This window comes from Capsella rubella, unplaced genomic scaffold (genome assembly GCF_000375325.1).
Source record: "Capsella rubella cultivar Monte Gargano unplaced genomic scaffold, Caprub1_0 scaffold_4, whole genome shotgun sequence".
Classification (NCBI taxonomy): Eukaryota; Viridiplantae; Streptophyta; class Magnoliopsida; order Brassicales; family Brassicaceae; genus Capsella; species Capsella rubella.
Genome location: NW_006238920.1, coordinates 13779277 through 13804255, shown reverse-complemented (window position 1 = coordinate 13804255; position 24979 = coordinate 13779277). Strand labels below are relative to the sequence as shown.

General features: G+C 36.2%; 8 protein-coding genes across 11 annotated transcripts; 1 reads left to right on the top strand and 7 right to left on the bottom strand.

The window, feature by feature from the left end:
• Positions 1 to 342: 342 nt before the first annotated feature.
• LOC17889392 (autophagy-related protein 8e) lies at positions 343 to 14591 on the bottom strand. Of its 3 annotated transcripts, none has more exons than XM_023783884.1 (5): positions 14581 to 14591; positions 1617 to 1672; positions 1472 to 1527; positions 836 to 888; positions 343 to 741 (listed from the first exon to the last, which is right to left on the bottom strand). In XM_023783884.1, the coding sequence occupies exons 2-5, from the start codon at positions 1654 to 1656 to the stop codon at positions 522 to 524; spliced, it is 369 nt and encodes a 122-aa protein (XP_023639652.1). In that variant the 5' UTR covers positions 1657 to 1672; positions 14581 to 14591; the 3' UTR covers positions 343 to 521. The 3 variants fall into 3 exon arrangements, with proteins under 3 accessions (XP_023639652.1, XP_023639651.1, XP_006295243.1); XM_023783883.1 differs by lacking the exon at positions 14581 to 14591 and adding an exon at positions 5467 to 5481; XM_006295181.2 differs by lacking the exon at positions 14581 to 14591 and adding an exon at positions 1878 to 1896.
• LOC17889350 (scarecrow-like protein 27) lies at positions 5484 to 7943 on the top strand. The gene has a single exon (XM_006295567.2). It carries the CDS (start codon positions 5845 to 5847, stop codon positions 7759 to 7761), a length of 1917 nt encoding a protein of 638 aa, XP_006295629.1. The 5' UTR covers positions 5484 to 5844; the 3' UTR covers positions 7762 to 7943.
• LOC17890422 (phosphatidate cytidylyltransferase 4, chloroplastic) lies at positions 10130 to 12524 on the bottom strand. Its single transcript, XM_023783880.1, has 7 exons — positions 12153 to 12524; positions 11649 to 11938; positions 11363 to 11553; positions 11134 to 11258; positions 10914 to 11047; positions 10705 to 10820; positions 10130 to 10621 (listed from the first exon to the last, which is right to left on the bottom strand). Exons 1-7 carry the CDS (start codon positions 12399 to 12401, stop codon positions 10530 to 10532), a joined length of 1197 nt encoding a protein of 398 aa, XP_023639648.1. The 5' UTR covers positions 12402 to 12524; the 3' UTR covers positions 10130 to 10529.
• On the bottom strand, positions 12696 to 15247 carry LOC17888065 (vesicle-associated protein 1-2). Its single transcript, XM_023783881.1, has 8 exons — positions 14955 to 15247; positions 14785 to 14855; positions 14603 to 14684; positions 14333 to 14448; positions 14094 to 14252; positions 13923 to 13973; positions 13361 to 13438; positions 12696 to 13082 (listed from the first exon to the last, which is right to left on the bottom strand). Exons 1-8 carry the CDS (start codon positions 15001 to 15003, stop codon positions 12969 to 12971), a joined length of 720 nt encoding a protein of 239 aa, XP_023639649.1. The 5' UTR covers positions 15004 to 15247; the 3' UTR covers positions 12696 to 12968.
• A 248-nt stretch (positions 15248 to 15495) lies between these two features.
• LOC17887724 lies at positions 15496 to 16992 on the bottom strand. The gene is made up of 5 exons (XM_006295184.2): positions 16882 to 16992; positions 16515 to 16610; positions 16141 to 16310; positions 16004 to 16025; positions 15496 to 15892 (listed from the first exon to the last, which is right to left on the bottom strand). Exons 2-5 carry the CDS (start codon positions 16606 to 16608, stop codon positions 15810 to 15812), a joined length of 369 nt encoding a protein of 122 aa, XP_006295246.1. The 5' UTR covers positions 16609 to 16610; positions 16882 to 16992; the 3' UTR covers positions 15496 to 15809.
• A 654-nt stretch (positions 16993 to 17646) lies between these two features.
• LOC17887647 lies at positions 17647 to 18850 on the bottom strand. Of its 2 annotated transcripts, none has more exons than XM_006294856.2 (4): positions 18674 to 18850; positions 18442 to 18578; positions 18147 to 18367; positions 17647 to 18047 (listed from the first exon to the last, which is right to left on the bottom strand). In XM_006294856.2, the coding sequence occupies exons 1-4, from the start codon at positions 18732 to 18734 to the stop codon at positions 17753 to 17755; spliced, it is 714 nt and encodes a 237-aa protein (XP_006294918.1). In that variant the 5' UTR covers positions 18735 to 18850; the 3' UTR covers positions 17647 to 17752. The 2 variants fall into 2 exon arrangements, with proteins under 2 accessions (XP_006294918.1, XP_023639650.1); XM_023783882.1 differs by having other exon boundaries at positions 18147 to 18350.
• Positions 18851 to 18984: 134 nt separating this feature from the next.
• LOC17888674 (SPX domain-containing protein 3) lies at positions 18985 to 20435 on the bottom strand. Its single transcript, XM_006294835.2, has 3 exons — positions 20198 to 20435; positions 19615 to 19765; positions 18985 to 19510 (listed from the first exon to the last, which is right to left on the bottom strand). Exons 1-3 carry the CDS (start codon positions 20402 to 20404, stop codon positions 19143 to 19145), a joined length of 726 nt encoding a protein of 241 aa, XP_006294897.1. The 5' UTR covers positions 20405 to 20435; the 3' UTR covers positions 18985 to 19142.
• A 1866-nt stretch (positions 20436 to 22301) lies between these two features.
• On the bottom strand, positions 22302 to 23563 carry LOC17888186 (zinc finger protein ZAT4). Its single transcript, XM_006294471.2, has one exon. It carries the CDS (start codon positions 23485 to 23487, stop codon positions 22465 to 22467), a length of 1023 nt encoding a protein of 340 aa, XP_006294533.1. The 5' UTR covers positions 23488 to 23563; the 3' UTR covers positions 22302 to 22464.
• Between the last annotated feature and the right edge of the window lie 1416 nt (positions 23564 to 24979).

Here is a 24979-nt window from a genome sequence, read left to right as displayed (position 1 = left end):
TTTCGGTGTAGATGGAGATACATTATACGTTGTTGATAAGATATGATTTTTTGCATTGCATCCGTCTCCATTCCTTAAGATTTTTTTTTTTTGTATGAATTAAAGATCAGCTTCAATCGATTATTTCCAAACCCAACTAGACAAGATAATCCAAAAACAAATACAAATAGTCCATATCTCATCATTACTCTTTTCCAACATTTGGGTTGGATTGATTTGATCTAGTTTGTCCCAACTTGTAGATACATTCTAGTTTCTAGAGAGGTCTGTTTGGTATTCAGAAAAAGATTCATGCAGCTTTTATCAAACCACACCATAACAGTCTCATGAAGAGTTTTAAGATGATAATACCAAAGAAGAGAATATTTAAAGATTAGTAGTCTATGTACATTTCAAGAAGTGAAAGAAGATTGTAATCACAATTATTTGAGAAATGATAAGATTGAGGCAAACTATACATACAAATTGAAAGATGGGAAACAATAGAACGTGGCCGTTTCTCAGGTCAACTGGTCAAGGGATTAGATTGAAGAAGCACCAAATGTGTTCTCGCCACTGTAAGTGATGTAAAGGAATCCATCTTCGTCCTTCTTATCCTCGTAGACGCTTGACATTAGCTCTCCTGTAGGAGGAAGAACATTGTCTACGAATATGAAGATAGCTTTCTCTGCGCTTAGTTTGATTCTCTTCCGAATCACATACACAAACTGACCAACTGTTAGGTCTGATGGCACAAGGTACCTACATTTATCAAAATCCAAAAACCAATTCAATATCTCTATAACAAGTCCTCAACATTGAACATAACAAAGTTAAAAATATCAAAAGGTCTTACTTTTTCTTGTCTATGTTTGGGACTTCACTTTTTTCAGCCTTTTCCACGATCACCTGCGACCAGTAAGATAGTGATCAGAAACTTGAAGAAAAATAAATCAAACAATATTGAATTCTTAAACAAACAAGTTGATGTTCTGTAACATTTATAAGCTAATTATGAATCAGTCAGCAACATACATCCGAACATTGTTCCCATGAGATCATTAATACAAGCTAAACTAAGAACTTCACCACAACGATTCATGTTCATGTTTGTGCTATTGAATTCAGTACAACGATTCATGTTCATGTTTGTGCTATTGAATTCAGTATACATGGATACACACGGTACAAAAAGCATAGGTAAACCTCACAAGAACAGAACATAACTGATCAAATCAACCCAAAAAAAAAAAAAACAAAGACAAACAGTATTGGATTCTCAAACAAAATAGCCAATGTTCTGTAACAGTTCTAAGCTAATTATGATTGCAATCCAAAAGGAACTTTTGATCAGTAACACACATATTCTTATTCATGAAATTGAATAAAGCATACAATGAAACACACGCAAACACATATCTATAACCATAAGAAAACCTTAAAAAGAAGAGAGCAAAATCTGATGAAATCAAACCAAAAGAAAAGAACTAACCGGAATACGGTCAGGGTATTTCTCCCTGATCCTTCCAGCTTCAGCCTTCCTCTTTTCTGCACATACACACACACAAAGGTAAACACCAATTCCACTTTCTAAGATAAGATCACAAAATCTCGAACCAGTAAAGAAAAAGACTAACCGAAATCGTTGTCCAGCTTAAAGCTGCTGCCTTTATTCATGTTTGCTTCTGAGAATCTATACAAACAGAGAAAATTAAGACACAAAACCCTAATTTTTTCCTAGCACCCAAATCCAAAAGCAGCGTCTAGAAATCGAAACAGAGTATATGTAACAGAGAGAAATCAAAATTAAACTTAGAGAGAGAGAGAGAGTAGTTGATGGAATGGATAAGGATCAAACTCTTGAAGAAGATGGAAGATACAAAGTCAAAAAGAGAAACCTTTTGTTTGCTTTTTCGTCTATGATTGGATAACGTTAACTGCGATGAATGATCACACCTGTATATTATTTATAATCTTGCAGGTTGACGTGTTAGCTTTACTTGTTATAACACTGTTAAGTAATTAGACACGTCAACTTAACTTGTTCTCCAAACAAATATCATTCCATTATTGTACTAACATTAAAATTAAAAAAAAAACCTGTTTATTTAAAAAACAACCCAATGAGAATTTTTCTTATCTCAAATTTTTGAGCTTTATTTCCAAAATCTTATTTAATGTCATTGATTATTAGTTTCTTTCTCAGACTTTTCCTTTTTTAGTAGTTGATGGCACGTCTGTCTTTCTAGTTTCTCCCCTTCTTTTTCTAAGCTTTAATGGGCCATATAAGTAGATAAATGGGCCTTCTGTAGGTTTACGATGAATAGAAGTTTCGGTGAGACAGAATCTAATATAGGCCCATGCCAATATATCATTATGTAAGTCAACTTTTTTTTTTCAAAGTTAAAAAAAAAACTTATAAAAATAATTTTGTGCAATTTGCTTCAATTCGTGGAGATTCACTCATTTGTAGTTTTGTACGATAACATATATAGAACGTTAACTTCGTTGTCTAACAAAATAGATATGGCCTAATCGAGTTATTGAATTAACCAAAAGTTATCAGTCCAATGATTTCGCATCGACTAACAAAAATTTATAAAAAGACATGTTAAGGGACATAAGATAACGAGAGGGAGTATATAATAGGAGCACTTCATCATTACCGAATGATTAATGGAGAATGTATGTAATTGTGCATCGTATAGTTTTATAATCCAACTATCCCTAGATTTTAGCAATAATAATTAAGTTTTTAATAATGTATTAATCGATGATTATCTTGTGTTGTTAATGTTGGTCGTTATCTTAACAACAACAAAAAAGATCATATATATTATAACCATTTACCAGCATTATTTGAATGTCTGTATTTGTTATTTTCTTCCGTAATCATAAAACTCCAAAAACAACATCGATACAACTTTTTATGCCATGTTCATCTTAATTTAGGTTTTCATAATTTCATTACGAAATTTCTACAACTAGAGCTCCATTATTTATCGATACACCTATCCTATATTTATTTATATATATATATGATTGTCCTAAATTAAGGTCTTAAGCCTGCTTCTATGAGAATTTTATAAGAAATTAAAACTTAATATAAATAGATATTATTAGAAACAAATAAAATTATATAATATAGAATTTAATATGACACAAGTGGCACGTTAGTGGTGTCCCTTCTTTAGCTAGTCATCATCTCTAAGATTGAATAAGCAAGTTGGTAATTTGTATTCTAAAAATAACAAAAAGGCAACGAAACAAATTACTAATTTAATGCGATATTACACATTTTGTTTTCAAGACAGAGAGTTACACAATTAGATTAGTAGTGGTGGAAACTCACATGGAGGTTTGTGATTTGTCTTGGGAAATAAACCATGTCTCTCATAATGACAATGCTCAAAATAATAACGTAATGAAGTATTTTTATAATAATCTGATATTGTTCATAAATTTATCATGGTTAATAACTCAAGGCAAATACTGATACACAATAATAATAATAATAACATAATAAGCATGTCTACTTTACATTGATACACAAGCAACCAAAATTTTCAATCTTGTCTTGGAAATACAGCTGCACATCTCTCCTTGTTTGATTTTCATTTACTCCACTTAATGTTTTTTAAGCACTTATTTGTATGCATATGTCAATGGCCACTTGATCATCCATTGGTAATGCTATTAGTATACTTTGTTGTTGTTTTAGTGTTAGATACGGAATAAACAATATGTTAGCGTGATCCATGTTATGTCATCGAGGTGTTTCATTACCACGAATTTTCTTAGAAATTGAGAAACAACATATTGGGACCGTGCGATTAATTTGATTTGTGTTGGCAGCAAGAAAAAAACACAGTTTTATATACAATTTTTTCTTTTAAAAATGGTTTGGTTTCCAACACAGTTGTTTACTAAATGTATAATTAGTATTTTAATATCGTACACCTAATGCAAACAGTTTACTAGTATTAAGAATGGACAAAAAAAGTCGATTAACAACTTAATACTTAATTGTACTTTAGTTTAAGGAAAAACACAATTAAGTAAGAGTAGAAATTTTGAACAGAATAGCACTGTCATTTTCATTGACCAAAATTAATATATTACTACTATCAAATTATCGTATAAAGTAATAGTATAAGCCTTATATTATAAACTTTTATTTTCCATAATATGCATCCGTCAAGAGAAACGAATGAATGCAAGTATCGAATAAAATAAGTTAGTGATTTTAACTAACACATGTTATGAAATTATAATGATTAACAACTTTGAGTTCTTTGCGAGAAAAAGGATAAAAAGAGTGAAGTTTTTTAAAATCAGGAGTTAAAGTAATGGACAACAACACCACCATATTCTTTAGATTTTTTGTAGTAAAAAGATTTTTATAAAAGAAATAGTTCCAACACAACAAGATGGGGATCTTTAAGCGAGAGAGACAGAGACAACATCTCAGCCGTTGAAAGGATAATACTGTCTCGATGTTTTCAAAAAATCTTCAAAAAGCCAACACAGAGGAGAAGGAGGAGACACTCAAATAGAGCACCGGTCCGTCAGATTCAGTTTCGAAAACCAGGCCCAAAGCCACCTGCCATTGCTGTTTCCCCTCTATTGACCATATCATCCCTCTCTCTTCTGCACTGCTGCCCTCGAATCTTAAGGGTAGAATTGGGAGTTCCGATAGATAAATAGTAGTAATGAACCATCTGCGTCAGTTTCGTCTTTTTGCTCTGTTTCCTCGGCATCTGTAAGATTTTTTTTTTTTCTTCTTCTTTTTTAAACACTGTTTCAGATCAATGACTTATTATTTTTCTTTATTATTTTGAAAAAGTATTAGGAAAAACGAAGTACGTAAAAATGGGAAACATTTGAATTTGAGGGGTGGAATTTGCCGATTTGTTAAAATAAATGAAAAGAACAAAAAATGATAAACCAAAGTAGTAGTACTTGGTTGTTTTTTAAGATTTTACAAGTAGGTAGAATTAGCACGTACCTACTACTTACATAAACCCCCCAGTTCTGTAATAACTACTATAGTACTTGTCCTACCAACTAGATTATTATAAAAAAGAAAACTAAATAGTACGATACGATAAGAACTATACAAGTAACATTCTATTAAAGAAAAAACACAAGATGGATTTAATCTTTTGATGAAAGCTTACGGCCAAAAATTTCAAAGAGAGTAAGACAAAATTGGAAATAGGGGGGGGGGGGGGAGGTGGGGGAGAGTAGAGTCACGCGCTTTCATTTTTCATTTTTAATTTTGGAAGAAGAAGAGAGACTCTTACTCGACAATGATGGCACAAGAACACGGTACATTATGTAGATAAGTACATCTACAGACACAAGCCACACATAGAGGAGGAGGAGCAGCAGCAGAAGCATATAACATACATAACAGACACTCACCAAAGTTTATAAAATAAAAATAAAAAATGAAAATTCCTTGTTACAAAAACCAAAAGATTTAGAGAGAGAGAGAGAGAGAGTGTGTGTAATAAGAAAAGAGGAGAGAAAAAAAGAGAGCATTGATGAAGACCACTTTTTATATATTGCACGCATCCATATAACAGCTACAGCATCAGAGAGAGAGAAGAGCAAGAAAAGAAAAGAAGAAGTGATTTTAGAGAAAAGAAAATTAAAGCTGGGGCGCCAATTACAAGTTTTGAGCTTTGCATGTGTTTCTTTCTTCCGTACATTTAACACCTCTCTCTCTCTCTTCTTTTGTTGTCTTTCTGTTCTGAGATCTCTCTCTCTTTCTGCTCTTTAGGGTTCTTTTTTTCTTCTTCTTGTAGGATTGTTTTTCTTTTTTTTCTAGTTTTGGTTACTGTGTGCTGAGAGGAGGCGATGCCCTTATCCTTTGAAAGATTTCAAGGGGAGGGGGTGTTTGGTTTATCTTCTTCTTCGTCTTTCTATCCAGATTCTCATAAGACCTGGTTCAATCAAGACAAGTCCGGATTCACAGAAGCTAAAGAAGAAGACGATCTTGGTTATGTTGTCGGTTGTCTTTTACCGGAGCCGACGTCTGTTCTCGACGCTTTAAGGAGTCCTAGTCCTCTCGCCTCTCATTCTTCTACCACCACCACGCTGTCTTCCTCTCACGGCGGTGGTACCACCGTCACCGCCACCGCCGTTACCGCCTGTGATGATAATAAATGTAGTCAGATGGGTTTGGATGACCTTGATGGTGTTCTCTCTGCTTCTTCCCCTGGTCAAGAACAGAGTATTCTGAGACTTATCATGGACCCGGGTTCTGGATTCGGTGTTTTCGACCCGGGTTTTGGATTCGGGTCTGCTTCTGGGCCTGCGCCTCTTCCGGTTACTGAAAATTCCAACCCTTTGTGTAGCTTCCCGTTTCAAGAGATTACGAATCCGGCGGAAGCTTTGGTCAATCCTACAACAAGCCACTGTATGTTCTCTAATCCTCCGTTGTCTCCACCGGCGAAACGGTTTCATTCCGGATCTCATCACCAACCCGTCTTTCCTTTCTCGGATCCGGATCCGGGTCGTCAGCATCAGTTTCAGTTTCAGTTTCCGTTTCAGTTCCATCACAGCCAGCAACAACAAATCCCGTCTTCTTCTTCTTCGGCGGTGGCTATGGTTCCGGTTCCGCCTCCGGGAATGGCCGGCGATGACCAATCAGTCATCATCGAGCAGCTGTTCAACGCGGCGGAGCTTATCGGAACCACCGGAAACACCAACGGCGACCACACCGTTCTCGCGCAAGGGATATTGGCGCGGCTCAATCACCATCTCAACAGTAACCACAAGTCTCCGTTTCAAAGAGCGGCTTCTCACATCGCTGAAGCTCTCCTCTCTCTCATCCACAACGACTCATCACCACCACCGCTAATCACGCCGGAGAATCTCATTCTCCGCATCGCCGCTTACAGATCCTTCTCCGAAACCTCGCCGTTTCTCCAATTCGTCAACTTCACAGCGAATCAATCGATTCTTGAGTCCTGTAACGATTCAGGGTTTGATCGGATCCACATTATCGATTTCGATGTTGGATACGGAGGACAGTGGTCGTCTCTAATGCAAGAGCTCGCTTCTGGAGGAGGTGGAAGAAGAAGAAACAGAGCATCATCTCTGAAATTAACAGTCTTTGCTCCTCCTCCTTCTACTGTCTCCGACGAGTTCGAGCTCCGATTCACAGAGGAAAATCTCAAAACTTTCGCCGGAGAAGTCAAGATTCCGTTTGAAGTCGAGTTGCTAAGCATCGAGCTTCTTCTAAACCCAGCGTATTGGCCACTCTCCCTCCGTTCATCGGAGAAAGAAGCAATTGCAGTGAATCTCCCAATAAACTCCGTCGTCCCTGGTTACCTCCCGTTGATCCTCCGTTTCCTCAAACAAATCTCACCGAACGTCGTCGTTTGCTCCGACAGAGGATGTGACCGTAACGACGCGCCGTTCCCAAACGCAGTGATCCACGCGCTTCAGTACCACACCACTCTGCTTGAGTCTCTTGACGCTAATCAGAACCAAGACGATTCGAGTATAGAGAGGTTTTGGGTGCAACCTTCGATTGAGAAGCTGTTGATGAAACGTCACCGCTGGATTGAAAGATCTCATCCCTGGCGAAGCTTGATTACACAATGTGGGTTTTCTCCGGCGAGTTTGAGTCAGACGGCGGAGGCTCAGGCGGAGTGTTTGTTGCAGAGGAATCCGGTGAGAGGGTTTCACGTTGAGAAAAGACAGTCCTCACTTGTCATGTGTTGGCAAAGGAAAGAACTTGTTACTGTCTCTGCTTGGAAATGTTAGAACAAGGAAGCCACAAAATCTCTCTCAAAGCTAATTTCTCTGTTCTTCTTCTTCTTTTAATTTTCTCAGATTTTTTAAAAATGTTGTTATGTTGTTCAATGGTGTTCTTAGTTTCGACCTGTGGTGTTTTAACATTTTAAGGAAGTAAGGATATATAATCAAATTCTCCTTTTTGTTAGATTTTTATTTAGGCTTTCCGAGTTTATGCGTCAATCTCTTATCCAAAAATAGAAATCGCAAAAAGAGGGCATGCTTATTTCAAATCAGGTGGATTATATTTGTTTTTAGGATCTTCACAGTCTACATAATTCGAGTTGATTATGCGTATAAACTTTCTACTTAGGACTAAACTAGATTTGTGGAAAACTCTCTATTCTATTGTTAAGGTTAAGGTCATATAATATGTATCAATTTTGAAAACATAAACAACTTGTCATTATATTGTAATGTAATAGAATTAGTGATTAACCCACGGAACATGGACATTTTCTATGAAAGTGAAATTGTATATAATAAAATTTAGAACCAAAAAGTGGAAGCTAATTGAATTTATCATTTGGTTATTTTTGGAGCTTCCAAGGTTGAATGTTTGTTTAATCATCTCGGGTCCTTAACAGATTTTTTTTTATTTTCTTCTTTCTTTGCTTTCCCTGCCATGAAAAAGTTTAATTTTTTTTTTTCTGGCATGAAAAGGTTAAGACTTTAATTTGCGTACAATGTTTTATTTAAATGTATTCCTAAGCTTTCTAGCTTTAAATATTACATTATGCATTATTGTAATACGACTTTTGTTCGTGAAATCACATGGTTTCAAAGTCATTGGTGCTTTTGATATTATAATCTCAGTTCTCTTTTGATTATACAACTTTCTTTCTTTATGTTAACTAAATTGGACGGTCTTGATTTGTGACCAACCGCTTCGTTTAACTAATTATCAATATAGTTTTTGTGACGTCGGTGTTGAAAACTAAACAATTTTTAAATCATGACCATAACCCGTAGTAGCTAAAAAACGTGTAATTTTTATAGATTGGTTCTATTATAAACGTATTTTATTAACCCTACATATCTGTTTATATCAATTATTATCGTCTCTATTAACTAAGATCTATATATCTAATCCACTAGCATCTTACCTAACTAGTATATATTACTAGACCACTCGGTAATGATTTATATTGGGTGCGGTTAATTTTATAAGAAAAGAAGACAATAATGTTAAATTTTGTTCAGGTTTTATTCTACTTTCGGGTGAGGAATAATTTTTTACGAACAAAAGAATTGAAATCTTGAAAAACCTTTCCAAAGTCATGTTTATATTACTATTATAAAAATTAGAAAAAAGTGAATAAGAAAAATAAAATAAAATAAAGGTTTTGGCTGTGTGACACCTCCTCCTCTAGTAGCGGATCGAGGTTTGCATGTTACTTTGTAGGAAATGTTTTTTTGGTTTTGGTTAGCCTAATTTCGAAATTATCAGCTTTTTGACAATATAAAAAGCAATCAGCTTTAACTTATACTGAGTATTAACTTTATAAAATAAAATAAAAGACATATGTAGACGTCATCAAAGAAGAGATATGAGAATTTGAAACTAGAAATATAATAACGTAAGATTAAACATGGAGCCAAACCGACAACAGACACTTTTGTCTCCATGACTGCCAAAGTAAGCTTCATCATTTAATTAAGTTAGACAGACACACACACACCGGTTCATGCACACCTACGTGCTTACTAATATTATTGTTTTTTTCTTCTTCTTCTTTTTTTTTTAATTTCTTTTAGATTTTTATTAAATTCATAGAAACAAAAAATCTAAAATACATATACGAATCTCAGCCTCGCCAACTAAATTCGCTAAATATAGACACTTTAATTATTAATTTAACGTAACTTCATAGAGTTTTTACAAATGGGTGTGATTAAAAGTTTACCATTTGGTGACAATTCATAAGAAAGGAATAAACTTTGATAGATACAAAATCTTAGGCTGATGCTTTGCTCCACTAATGTTTTCGTCTTCCCCAATCATTTCTTCCTTTTTTTTTTTCTGGTTCTTTAAATAAAACAATTAAATCGCCTTTTTTTTTTTGTAAGTTGATTTTTGTAAAAGTCTGCTTGGGAACAACGCATTCTCTATCAACCCCACATCATTTTTAGTCTTCTTTTTTCTCACGACCTTTTTTTAGTTTTTATCCATTTTATACGAAAGAAGACAAAAAAAACAAACGAAACATAGAACCAACAAAAGAATAATCAAAATCCTTATATCGTAGGAATATATCTAAAATGTTATAGTGTGCAAGTTTGGATTGATCAGCGTCAATGGAGTGATGGTAGACCTATCAGTCCATCACCATCAAAATAATTGCAATTCGGCATTAATCATGTTTATGGTAGTTTAATAAAGTCAAACTTTATACATTTCTTTCATAATAATACAGACTTCCTTAATAAGCTTACACGATTTATCTAAATCTTTTGTATGACTACTAAATTATGAAACCCCCTAAACGGGCTCTTTTGGTCAACTATCAAACATGAAGCAAACGCAAACCGGTTCCATGATTCCATCGAACCAAGCAGCAATCTACCGGGTGCTATCAGACGTAAAGACACCCCCAGGCTCTGCTTTCACCTCCTACAAGTCCTCTGGATCATCTCTCCAAGGCAAACAACACTGAACACTGCACCATTTGTTTTGCAGCTACATTGGTCGCATTTTACAGTGGAAATGCTTGTAGGTTTCCTGATGCTATGATCAATCACACTCCGTAAAGTCTTAAGGATGTTTTGATGAATGAGTAAGCTAATGCACCGGTGAAAATGTAACTATCAACTCTATCTAATATTCCACCTGCAAGCATTTGGAAGGAAATTAGAGGTAGCGGGAGTGAGAAGAAAGGCGTCGATTCATGTATCGATTAAGGGTGAATTTACCATGTCCTGGGATGAGTGAACCAGAGTCTTTGACGCCCGCATCACGCTTGATCATTGATTCAGTAAGATCACCAAAGACTGATCCAAAGAAGTTAAGGAACCCAAACGCTATTGAGCTGAGGAAAACAAAAACAAATGAACCAATTCAAAAACAGAAGAGATAACAAGAAACCAAGTTTCGATAGAACAAAATTAAAATCTCTGAGTACCTGAAGAGAGATTGAGGCCAACTGAGATATTTAGAGAGTAAAATGGTAATAGCTATACAACCAACAAGTCCTACAAAAGCCCCTTCCCATGTCTTCTTGGGACTGATACTAGTAAGAGGTGTCCTACCAAAAGCCTGCACTTTTTTATAGTTTAAACCAACTCAAAGTGGTTCTAGTTTTAGAAAAAAACTTATCTGTGAGGCATCATTATCGATGTTACCTTGCCACCAAGAAAAGCAAATGTGTCTGATGCAATTACACCGCTAAAAGAAATCAATGTTGCCACAAGTCCAACTGTCCAATGAGCTTGACCACCAAGAAGAATTGGCCATGTCCTTCCGATACCTATTGAATAAAACGAAAGAAAAATGGTTAGGACATAAGAAGTAGGAGAAGCCTCAAAAACTGAACATTTGATAAACAAAGGAGGAGAAAAGGCGAACGCTTGCCAGAGTTGAGCGCAGGAGCAGCTAAACCACAGCGAAGCTTAACCCAGAAACATGGGAGATAACCACAGTAAAATAGACCAAACATTGTACTACTTAGCTGAGCAAAACGTGGGGATCCTCTCTGTACTAACAATGCAATTGCAACAACAAATGCTGCCGATGTCACCCATATATCAATGTTCCCAAAGTACCTAAAAAGATTTTCATAAAATCTGTTAAGGATAAGTCATATCACTTGGATAACAAGATAAATGTCAATGTAGTAGAGCGTTTTAGCTAGACTCACAGAGTAAGTATGGGCATAAGTGCACATATAACTGAGCAAACCCGAGATACATATCGTGGAGGAGGTGTCATTCCTTTGGCTATGCCTCTACTTCTAACTAGCTCAAAATATTCGCGGGAACCGATGAAAACAGAAGCTGCTAAGGCTACTGTGAAAACCCATCCTCCAGCTAACACAACACATCCAACTGCTAATCCAATGCCAAGACCAAAGATTACTCTTTTCTTAAGCTGGCTTGCGTTCTTCTGCTTATCTTCCACATTTTGCAAGCTATGGATTCTATCAATGCCCTAAAAGAGAATGAGCAATTGAGGAATCAGCGAGGCCTAAACACTTGACAATGATCAACTCCCTACTACATTCTGATAACAACTAAGCAGATTCTCATCCCTAAACACTATCAAGTCACTTCTCAATTAAGCTAAAAACTGAGTCTTTTTATCTATCTATCCAGGTTAATGTTAAAGTTGCAGATTCGAGGAGAACAGAGCATAAAGTTATTACCTTGGAGTTGTCATCATCACCAAGCTGGTCTGATTCAGCTCGAGCAACTGATGTGAGGAAACACCGTTTAACAGAAACCCGACCAAGTCCTGAGCGGAACAATGGTTTTGTATCACTGACAAGACGTAGACTCGAATATTCCGAGAAAAGGGGAACAATTAGGGGTTTTCTAGTGTATATACGGCAAGGGCATGTACTGAGAGAAGTCGATAAAACCGGTTCAGCAAAAGACGCCATTGCTTTCACCATGACTCCAAGTTTGACCCAAACGATAAGAAGAAAAGAGGAGAAATATATAAATTCTTGAATATCAAAATCTCTGAATCATCGTGGCGTCGGATGAAGTGGGTGTGTCTGTGTGGTATCTCTCGGTGACTTTTGTATCGTAGCTTAGCTTAGGGAGAGTAGTATTACCGTCTCGTGTCTACACTTCAGGTTGGGTTTGGTATTCTCCACTAGTCATCATTATACTGTAGGCAACATCTCTTTATTTATTTGTTTAAGGAAAACAAAGATGAGACTAAAGATATAGAAAAGAGTTAGTGGAGACTGGAGAGAAGACAAACAAACAAAAGCCTTTGGGTCTACAAAGAAGAGAAAAAGGAGAGCAAAAGGATGATGTGTAAAAATTCTAAAGTCTCACGGAAACCGTAAATAAAATCATCTAATGTTCTAAGTTGAGATTTCAAGTGACGAACGACGATAAGACAGAAGAGAAGATGTCCTCCTCACACAATTTGATTTTTCTTTTTTTTTTCTATGTCGATGCTTTTTAAGCACTTTGAGAGTCTTGTATGTTTCTTGAAGCGGATCAGATCATGTCCTCTTCATAATGTATCCCAAGATTAGACCGATTAGTCCGACCAGAAGAACGTACATTAACGGGATTCCCCCACTCTGACTTCTCTTGCTTTCCCGCTGCAACTGGTCCTGCAATTTTTATATCTTCCTGTTATCAGAGAGGTTCTTGTTTCGCGAACAAGAAAAAAGCATCTGGTATCTAAACTTAATTGAGTATAAACCTAACTACATAGATAACAAGAATATGGCTGCTTCTCTAAAACCAGGGAATCTAGTTATGAAAGTGCTCGTCATGGTTGCTAATTATCAATTAGCCATCGCAGACAAATATATTCTTTGATTCCTTAAAAGGATCCACCTGAAGAATAATTTTCAATAGATACAAGGATCGGGTGAAAGTTCCTTACCAATTCTTGTTGAAGCCTCTTGTTCAGTTGAACCGCAGAGTTCTTTTCCTCGGTGAGTCTTGTGACGAGAGCTCTTGCCTGATATCAATAAAAATTGATAGGCGTCAAAATTACATGAAATAGAATGACCACTCAGGTCTACGAACTTCAATGGTAAATTGAGCCAATTAATAGCTAGTATGTTTGTTGCAGCTTAGACTAATCTAATTGCATGCATAAACTGATTAGCCAGAAAGTTAAAACTACATCAGAGGAAACCATATTCATCTAGACCAAAGTATTGAGGTGCTCAACTCTGCTTATACATTGGTGAAAGCTTCAAACAAGGTACATATTACTTTCAGTTATTAACAGAAAGATTATGATTATTGGCCTACAGTTTTGAGAGTTTCACGTCAAGCAGTTTATAATATTAACTGGAATGATCTGAACATAAACAAAAAGAGACTAACTGTTCTAAACGACCTGATGATAGTAAAGAGAACCCATAGGTTTGAAAGGTAAACTCATGCTGTCAAGGTAGCTTGGTTTCATGAAAGTATCAGAGGGGTTATCAAATTACCTCAGATGAGTTATCCTGAGCATCAAGTCTGTCCGCGCTAAATCTTGGAGCCTAAAATTAAAGAAGATAACGCAACCAAATCAACACAAGTACAAATTAAAAAAAAAGAAAAATCAACCATATATCTTCTAGTTAAAAGGTATACTTAACTAAACAGAGATGTATACTTACAGCAGTAAAATCAGAAGCATTCCCATTATCTGAGACGGAAGCCCTCGGTGAGGAGCCCTCTTCAGATCCTTCTCGAACCGGTGATGGTGGTCGGGGTGGAGCAACATAGACAACTTTCAGTTTAGTCTCCTCAACTCGATGTCCAGCCTCTTTGCTAAACTGCAGTGTTCAATACACACAGCGATAAGAAACCAAAATGTTTCAAATGTTGCAAATCAGATTCACTTAGTGTAAAATACCATCTCATGAGTAACATCCTTGGGGGTGGTTCCGGGACTAGCCACAACACATTGAAGCAAGAACTTGTCTTTACACTGCATATCAGCTGGAGCTTCCTTTTGAGCTTGCATGGTCACTAATTACAAGACAAAAACCGATAAAACAATCAAACCCGTGAACATGATCCAAAAACTAGTAAATTCCTAATATTTATTCAAGTGAGATCAATAAAGAAATGAAAAAGAGACAGGGATAGAGAGGGAGAGAGAGAGAGAGAGAGAGAGACGAACCTAAGACTTCAGAAGAGGATCTGGGATGAACAACACCAGTATTAGGCCTAACGCAATACTTCTTTGGATTCGTCGTCTTAACCTTAAAAAAATTGACCCTTGAGAACATTAAGATACATACAAAAACATACATCTCCAAGATTAAAAAAAATTGAAAAGAGAATTCAAAAATTGTAATTCACCTTGAAGGCGACATAATTGTCAGTCTTGTTACCCAGATAGAGAGAACAAGAGATCTGCTTCTTCAATTCAACTATACGAAAGATTCACAGAATCATTGAGCTAAAAGTTAGATCTAAAAAAAAAACATAAGAGAATGATTGAAATAAATAAAAAAGGGATAAAGACTTACAAGGGAATTGAAGGTCGACAGGATCGATGGTGAGAAGCTCGTTACTCATCCTGATGAGATCGCGGGAGGTGTTTTATTCCCGATTCAATTGATTAATTAAGAAAAAGAAATGAAACAAATGAAGTTTTAGGTACGGTGGCTCTGTTCGCCGGTGGTCGTCGTCGATGGAGGAGAGAGAGAGAGAGTAATCACGTAAACAACAAGACCGACCAAAACAGAGAAACAACGTGGGGACAGCAAGTCAGCATCGTATGCGTATGACTTTTTCTCTCTCTTGCCGTCACCTTAAAAATAATTTAGACCGTATGAAAGACTCACTTCTTAACTATATTATTATTGCCCTTGTTCGTTTGACTAAAGTGCGAGATCAGGGGCATAACTGTCATTTAAAAAAAGAAAAAGGAACATTGATTTTTGGCTTTTTTCTCTCTAATCACTTCTCTGAGTTCGTTAAAAGGAATGGATGTCGGAGAAGAGACATGGACAGAAAAGAGAGAACTATGTAGCAGCTGCCTGTAATTAAGTGAGAAAGCACTATGGATCAAGATATCAACTCGGGAATTTGGCTTCATCCCTTTATCTACTACTTTGTTGCTTTTTGATGTTAGACTAGAGATTAACAGTGACCAAAATGACCCAGATCCGTTACCAGAATTTAGAGTATAAAACGGCAACTAATTAGATCCTCATAATGGCAACTACTACACGCCAATTCAGAGGTTCCACGAGAACCCTACAAGCTGCGGATTCCCATTTTATATAAAGAAAAGGTTGTTCTAAGGCACAATCCATACATGCTCGTTCATCGTTCCATACATACTCCTCAATCGTGTTATAACATTTGCTCCATCCACTTTATCCCTTCTTCATGTAATAAGCCATTGCTCCCATGGCTATAAGAGCCACATGGACACAATACATACGTGTCAAAAAACGCTCTACACAAACAAAAAAACGTGTAACTAAAAGAGTTGGGTTCAACAAAAGAAAGAGCAGATAAAAGTCCAAAAACATGCATACATATATAGAGAATAGATCAAGAAAATTACCAAGTTGTCTCTCAGCAATGCCCTAAAAATGAGTTAAAAGCAAAACAACAATATGTTCATAAGCAGAGATAACAGAGATGCTCTTGATTAATGAGGTGAACTGATTATCTATAAGAAAAAAAGAAAAGGAAGTTTACCGGGACATGCTTTTGATTGAACAAAGGATTATAAACGTCGACAAGGGCCCAAATCTCCTCAGCTGTATGAATCATAGGAAGACCTAACCGGACAATCTTTTCTCCATCAACGGGACATACACAAGGTTCCGTAAGTTTCTGGCGGGACCAGAGGATTATGATGCAATTCACTGTTACAACAATTAAGAAAAAACAAAACAAAAAAAACAAGTTTAAAGCCAATTAATATCAACACAAATGGGTCTCAGAAGAGCATACAAAATGAGGCCAAGGTTTAAGTTGTAAAAGAGCTAGCAGCTTCAAAAATAAGACAAAGCTAAGACCCCTGATTGTTCACTTCTCACATTAGTTGTTAAGAATAAAGAAGAAACTACCGCAGAATTTGTGGTCGCAAGCTCTGGCGACAACTAGCGGAGAAGAGTCTGATAAGCACTTACTGCACTTATTATCTATAACTGGCTCCGTCATGTCTGCGAGAACCCACAAGTTCTGATAAGCAAAAAAAAAAAAGAAAGAAAGTCTTGCACAGCTTATGGACACACATGCCAAAGCCTAATAGCTGGAAAAGATCACAATTTTAGGATGAATTTTCAATTCAATTTAGCCATATATACATAACCGGATTGATTCGAAAGTATAGCCAGACACGCAATTTGAGGAGCAAATGAAAACGCATAAGTCAAGTTACTCTATGAAAAACCGTATCCTAATTGATCAAGATCAAAACCAGTTGATTCTGACCCGCTCTGGTGGAGATGAAACACTCGACTCCTCAAAATTCTTTGATACCGATCCTTGCCCCTGGCCGGGGATTTTTTTTTATTTTTTAAGTTGGTTTTAGGATCCCTAGCATAACAGAGTACCCAAAATCTGGAAAGGAGAAATCGAATTCAGAGATATGGATGTTAACAATCAATCAATCAATCCATGTCTATCTGCTAGATGCGGCCCATTATGGAAACCATTGGCCCAATTACTAGCCCAAAACTACAAGTAGTTAAAAGTAAAATAATCTGTCTGCTCATTAAATATCGCGATAATGACATTTCCCGCGTTATATAATTCAGCTGATTATACTTTCTTCTTCTTCTTCTATCACAAAGAATACGTATGGGAGAAGAGAGCTGAACAAGATCGGTATCAGAGATATTTGCTAATCCTATTATGGATACATATTTTTCTTTGAATGTAAGTTACGATACATTCTTTCTTCTTTTTAAACTTTAAACTCGTTTTCTGAGAGGTCTTGAATTCCAACTAAACTCCCTTTGATTGTTTGATAAATTTGAAGTCCCTCTACAAATATCCTTTCTAATGCTTTCGTTAGTATGTTCACACATTGTTTTTCTCTGAAGACATGCTCTACTTCAATTGTTTGACCTGGGGTTGCAGATTTTAAGGCTAGTTCCAATAACTTCTCTGCCAAGATATTGATTTCATCTACAATTGTTTGAACTGGGAAATATAGGAGCCTCTTTAACTTTATTTGTTCTAAGATATCTTGCTGTGATTGTTTCCCATATACCTTTTGGTGAATTTTGATCACCAACTTGTAGTATGAGACTCTCTAGTTGTTTGTTATCAACTATTACAGAGAAGAAACTCTTATCAACTAGAAGAATGAAGAAGGACGAAATGAAAAAGATACACCAGTTTTTTGGGAGTAGACGTCACTGTAAAATCTAACGAGACACTGATCCCATTGATACTGGAGTGCAAAAGTCGTAGGTTGATGATGAAAGACCATCACTTCAAGAGTTGCCCTAGGGTTAAGGTCGAACTCGAATCCCATTGCCAAAGTTGTCCTGTGAGGCAAGGACATCAAAAACGGTGAAGTGAACTCAGTGAGAGACACAAATCTGGGGTGAATGCGATGGCGGGTTGACACGACGATTTTATCTGCCTCTCTGCAAAAAGGGAAATATATTCTTGAATCACACGCAATGCTTATTATACATATACATATATAGGCTCTTAGTATTCATTAAACTGTTTAGTCAACTAACCGTTTCAGCTGTGCTGACATGTTCCCTGCAATCATAGTGCACCCGACATTCCACTGATCGAGCTTATGTCCGTAAATGTCAACAATACTCGTGGAATTAAGTTCCAAACCAGAGAGGCGACCATAGAGTCTCAAACGACCACTAATCTGAGCAATAGGATAGGGTTTGCAGATCAAACTAGCTCCTATCTCACCATAGGTTAGCCTATATAAAATCCCAATCTACACCAATAACGAGTATGACGAGTAAACCAACATGCAAGTCAGCAAAATCTCTTAAAAGTTAGATCACGCACCCTTTCATCGAAACGAGTAGATTTGATAGAGTTGTAGGCAAACTCCTTCGAATACTCTGATGCCAACTGTATTTCAAGGCCCGGGATGTATTTTGCTTTGATATTACTGATTTCATCGCGTTCGAAGTACCCCAAATCTGCAAAAGAGAAATCGAATCCACAGATATATGGATGTTAACTATCAATCAATCAATATCTCTCTCTCTCATTATCTCGAATCAGTGGGACTTGCCTTGATATGTCTCGACAATCTTATCACGTGCAGAGCCAAGGAAGGAAAACATGTCCATCATGATGAAATTGGGGATTTAGGGTTTAGAGGACAAAGGAGAAGACCAATGAGGGAAAGTCTGAGTAGCCATCTTTTGTAAAAATTTGATCTGCTCTGCCACACAATGATCTGAATGCTCGTGATTATCCCCTGATTTACTCTTAACAGTTAACACTCTCAAGGAGAAGACCAAATCGGGTTGGTTAAAAGTAATGGAAATGGAATCATTGAAAATTCCCATTTTATTATCTTCGACCCGTCTATGTGTACAATATGGGTCTGTCTGTTAGATGCGGCCCATTATAGAAACAATTGGCCCAATTACTAGCCGAAAAAACTACAAGTAGTATAATAAAGTAAAATAATCTGCTCATGGATAAATATCGCAATAATCCAAATTCAGCTGATAGAGTGACAACAAGTCGGAACTTCAAAGAATAGGTATGGGAGAAGAGAACTGAACAAGATCGGTGTCGGAGATATTTAGTGGCGGAAGTGAGAATGCACTATAAGTCGAGCTCCCTCTTCTCATCTCTCTCATTGTCAACAATGCCGCTACCGTATTCCTAAATATACCTTCTCCCGCCGCTGCCGAGGTCACCGCCGCAGACCTCTCGTACCCCTCCGCCTCCGCCACCGTCGCTGGAAACACCGCGTCCATCGTCGTCTCCCACTCTCTCACCAGTCTTGAAACAAGATCAGTCTTGAAAAAAGGTTGATGAAGAACCTTTTGAATAAAGGGCGATCTTATTCCTCCTCGTGTTCTCTTGTCGTACTTCTTTAATATCTTTGCTAATCCTGTTATATCATAGATTTGTTTCTCTCCGATCAAGATTATTTTGAACATTTCATTGTTTTGTTTTTTATTTCTTGAAATACTGTATTTGGTAAAACTCACTCACCAGTGTAATTGATGTTACTGTAGTTGACTAGAAGAACCATTTCTCCATGGAAATTGACAATATCCTTTCTGATCTCTCCGATCTCCTCTCTAAACATTTCATTATTGTCTCCACATTTCTCAACCAATCTCTGAATCCTATATTGTAATTCCTGCCATATTGTCTTTCATATTATCACAGCTATAACCAAATCCCACTCTATTCAAATATTGATCTCACATGTATTGTTATAATATGTAAAGAAACTTCCACAAAATATACATTATAAAATTCTCCAGATAACACACATAATCATCCAATGATGAAATATATTATTTTTAGTTTCATACAAATCTAGGTGGATGATTTTTTTATGTCTTACTTTTGTAAAATAAATCCACCAGTTTTTGTTTTTTATATTGACAAAATTAATTAAATTTCACTCTACTGAAAATTTCCTCAGATCGATTTCACATTTATCAACCAATAAAAAAAACAATTTATTTTCTCCGACATTTTTTTGTAGTTAGATCAGTTGACTAGGTAAACTCGATAAGAACTGTATAACCCTCTCTGTTTTTTTTTTTTTGATAATAATAATTACCTTGTGGTGGATGATGAAATCTTCTTCTTGTTCGACGAAGAAAGCATTAAACTTATCGATCTCTGCGTTCAACAAAGCAAGAAAAATAGATTCAAGGGGAGCCGGAGAAGAGATCAGATTCTTGAGTTCCTTGTAACGGAGAAACTTGTCTCGCCACTCAGGCAACGACTCTTGTATCTGTTCTTTAATCCTCTTCCCGAACTTCATCAAGCTCGAATTCCTTATTTTTTTAAATTTTATTCTTTCTTAAGATTAGGGAGAGAAATGAATTATAAAATGAAAGATGATAGGAGGAAGAAGGAAGAGGGTAGTATAGAGATATATAAATAGTGGTTTGTGTAAAAGAATATGAAAGAGGATATGCTTAGCTTTGGCGTGACGAAGTGTTGTGATTTGTGAATGTGGCATGTAATAATAAATAGGGATGGAAATGGAGAAAAATAAAATAAAAAATAAAAGGTTAGATTTACTATTCTTTGTTGTTGTTGTTGTTGCAGAAAAAATAAAAAGAGATTAAAAATCCTCGGCATATTCGGTCTATAAACTTCTCTTTGAGTCTTATGTTTGAACATTTTTATAATTATGTTTGGGGGTTTTCTATTAATTTGACCGGACCTTTTATGGTATGTTTGGTATATTACATGTGTTTTGCTGATTTCATGCTATCTTCTTTTTTTCAAAGGAGGTATAAACTATAGAATTTAGGTTGATTCCTCCTCGATCAACTATTTTTCCATATTGTTTTTTTTCTTTTATATTGTTTTGTTTAGAAAACAAATAATATGCATGCTGTTGATGTGACTGTGAGAGCCGCGTACTCTCTCTCTCTCTCGAGAAAGAGACCGTCGTGCAGAAAGAAAGGAAGACATTGCCGGGACGTTTGTGAGATTTAAGAGTGAAACTGACCAAAATGACCCTGACCCGTGACCACAATTCAGGGTTATATTGGGAGTTAACAAGATCTTCATGTAGACGAAGAGAATTCAAAGATTCCAAGAGAATCAAGCATCTGGTGGTTTGGTTTCTTATAGCAAACAACAACAAAAAAAAAAGGGTTAGTACAATACCCATTTACTGTAACTCGTTGTTTCAAGGCCCAAAATACAACAAATCTAGCATCAACAGAGTCCATAAGACAAAAGCCTATTTGTCTGTCTTATGGTGTTTTTGTTCTGTTTATGAGTTTGGTTCATAAATTTTGTTTACTACTTGCTCTCTCTTTGTTTCAAATATATATATATATATATATATTTTGAGAGATGTTCGAGAGTTTTGTTCATATATTTTTGCCTAAAATACATTCCTTACACTACTGTCACACAATTCAAAAATATTAAAAACTCTTGAAAATTATCCCAAACAAAAATTCAAGAGAAGAGAAAATACTCTTGAATCACAATTTTAATAAAACATATATAGATTATTAATTCTTTGTTAACACGAATATCCAAGTGATTAGCCACCGAGCAAAAAAAATAGATCAGTGAGTGTAATTTGTAAACATTTAAATCCTAGTAAGTAGCCACCAGATTGCGTGATAAGACTAGTTGAACTATCACAAACAACTTCGAATCACAACTTTGTTGATATCTACTGAGTCTTGAGTGGTGATATATATTATGATGAACCTTAGTCATTGGGTTTGTTTCCAATCATAAGTAAAGAATAAAGTATACGTGAAGAATAATTCTAAGTAGGTAGTAGTATTGCTCAAAACCCAAACCCAAAGGCCACATTTGATTCTACAGTGAAAATGATATAGAAACTAAAAATAAGAGCATCGAACGATAAAGGTTTTTTTTTTTTTTTTTTCTTCTTCTCTTTTTAGATTTGACTTTCTTTATTTTTCCCCCTAATAGTAGGCGAAAGAGATAGACGAAGTGGGCACTCTTTAGTTCTCTAGCTTCTAAATTTAAACAGTAATTCCTCAAATTGCGAAAGAAACCAAAGAATTTGATATAAACTTTGATTACCTTTAAAATTAAGTCTAACAAAAAAAAAAAGAGATCACAATGCTTCTACTATTCACTAATGAAAAATTCATTCAATGCTCTCTCTGATTTAGGCCAACACGACGTGAGGCTAGTACTGAAACAACTTGGCGTTAGAACATGTAAAAGTAGCCTCCTTTTGATTTAGTTCGATCAAAACTCCCCCAAACAAAACAAAAACCCAAAAACAAAGAATAATAAGTATAATCGAGAAAAAAAAAAAGATTTAAAATTTGTTGACAACCCGAATCACGCAAAGTCTGTTACTTTTCGTTTTCACCATTCGTCGAACACCAAAGAGGTTTCATCTTCTTCATTAGGTGCAGGAAGATTCAGATCAATCATCCTCTGTTTCATTGATACTTCTTCTTCATCTTCTTCTTCCTCTTCTTCTTCTTGATTTATTAGAACAATTTGATTTACAGACAATCTTCCTGCTCCGATGCTGCTTCCGTGAGATCTCTTATGACCTCCAAGTGCTTGTCCTGAAGTGAAAACCCTAAAACAGATCGGACATTCATGAGCTTTCTTCTTCTCCGCGACTCCATGAACGTACTCTGTTTTAACTTGCTCTGTTTTCGTCGTGCATGCCTTGTTCTTCTTGTGGCTTGCTCTGTGTCCTCCTAATGCTTGATACGATTTAAAAACTTTACCACAAGTATCGCACTTGAATCGACCTCTTCCTCCTCTGTTCTTGCTCGATTTGTAATCTTCACCACATTCATGATCTGTCTCATACTCTTCTTCTTCTTCTACGCTCTGCTTTGTCTTCTTCTTGTGTTGCTTCCATTTGTCTCTAGAGAGCATAATGAGACAAAAGGCGAGATCTTGCTCCGTGGTTGTATCAGAAGCTGAGCTGTGATGCTCTGGCTCGGTCGCTAACTCACCGGGTTGGCTCGTTTTCAACTCCTTATAGTCGAAATCGAACGATCCAAGTTTCCGAGTCCGCTTAGATCGTCGCCGAGTAGGATTAATCCTGGATGACTCGGTTTCGCTTTCAACGTCGTCGTCCTCCGCGAAATCAAACTCCAGCCCACCGTCATCAACCATCTGAGTACGATTCCTCTTTAAATGATCAAACCCATCATACGAAGAAGAAGCATCCGACTCGGTGCCGTCGTCACTGAGTTGGCTCGTCCGCCGCTCCTCCTCCTCCTCTTCCTCTTCTTCTTGCTCACGAGTAGATTCATAAAGTTGAGGTTTTGCGGAAAGAGTAAGCATGTGAGATCTCATGTGACCACCTAGAGCTTTGCCATTGATAAAGCTCTTGAAGCAAAATCGACACTTGTACCTCTCCATCTTCAACAGAAGAGAGAGAGGGAAAGAGATAAAGACAAAGAGAGGAAGAGAGAGTAGAGAAACTAGAAAAGGAGAGTAGGTGACAAAAGCATTCTTCTTCTGCAATGCAACCAACGAACTAAAGAAGAAGACTAAGAAAGAAAGAAATATAAAAAAACTATTCAATTTAAAATTCTTATTATTTAATTTTAATTTTTTATTTTTTAACTCCCATTCTTCTCTCTCTCTCTTCTATATTTATAAAATGGTTTGAAACGGAAAAGAGTAAATTTTGTTATTTTTTTTGGTTTGTTTGAAATAATAAATCTAATTAAAGCGTTTTGACATGAAAGGGTGACGAAAGGACAATGTAACATGCGAGCTTTGCCCGTTTCTGCTAAAACAACCAAAAAAAAAAAAAGTTACATTGATTTACCGAAAAAACCCTTCTGATAGATAGGATTAAAAATAGCAAAACTTCTATTTTTGAAACACCACGAAACGAAATATCAGAAGCAAATGTCTATTTCAGGCGGTGAACTTTAATTCCCAATGCGCCCAAAAAACAAATATTCATTTACCTTAAACATCTCCGAAGGGTATTTTCGGTACTTCAATTTATTTTTTTAACATTTTTGTTGTGTAACGACGAGTCGGAGAACAAAGCGTTGTCCAAAAACTGAGGGGGAGAATCATATGTTAACATAAATATTTGATGGGCTGTGATTTTTCTTTTTTGTTTGTTTGGGTTTCAGTTTGTGACAGCCACGTAGTTATTCAAAACGACGGTTTCTTGACTATCCATCACCCACCAGTAACTTTTATCTCTCTCTCTAAGTTTGAGATTTTCTGCTTTGCGCCATCTTCTCTTTTTGATAGGTTTCGCCAACTGTCAGTGACGACGGTATCTCCAATCTCCTTTAGCTAGAGTTTTAAAAGCCGGCTTTTAGCATTTCATTTATCTAATCTTAGTTTTAAGTCCACTAATCACTCTACGATTAGGAATTCCCAAAATAAAATGAAAAGAATGTACGTGTTAGGGGATTTTGGATCTTTCCAAGTTAGACACTAATAATAATGAGAAAAAGTCAAGAGTCCATAAGTTTCGTTTATCAGTAACACTGCCACACACGTTCGTTCTTGTTCAACAAAACAACAACTAACCCACTTAAGTATATTTTAGATACATCAACTTAAGTTGAAGGTTAATTGGATATTGGATTTTGGATTAAACGATATATATGAAGCGCTTAGTTGTTGTTTTTTTTGTCAAAGTGTTTTGCATGCATAGTCTCGAAGGTAACCAAGAAAAAGGTTAATTGTTTAAGCCTACAAACGCATTTAACTTTGGACCTACTAAAATTGATGGCTTCGGTTTAATACGGACCTAACCATCGATCATCGCACTTTTCTTCTGTAACACTGTCCGTATTAAACGTGATCAAGGATGGCCACATCGATCATGTGATCTTTTTCAATTCATCTCGAACATGATCACTCCAAGATTCAAATC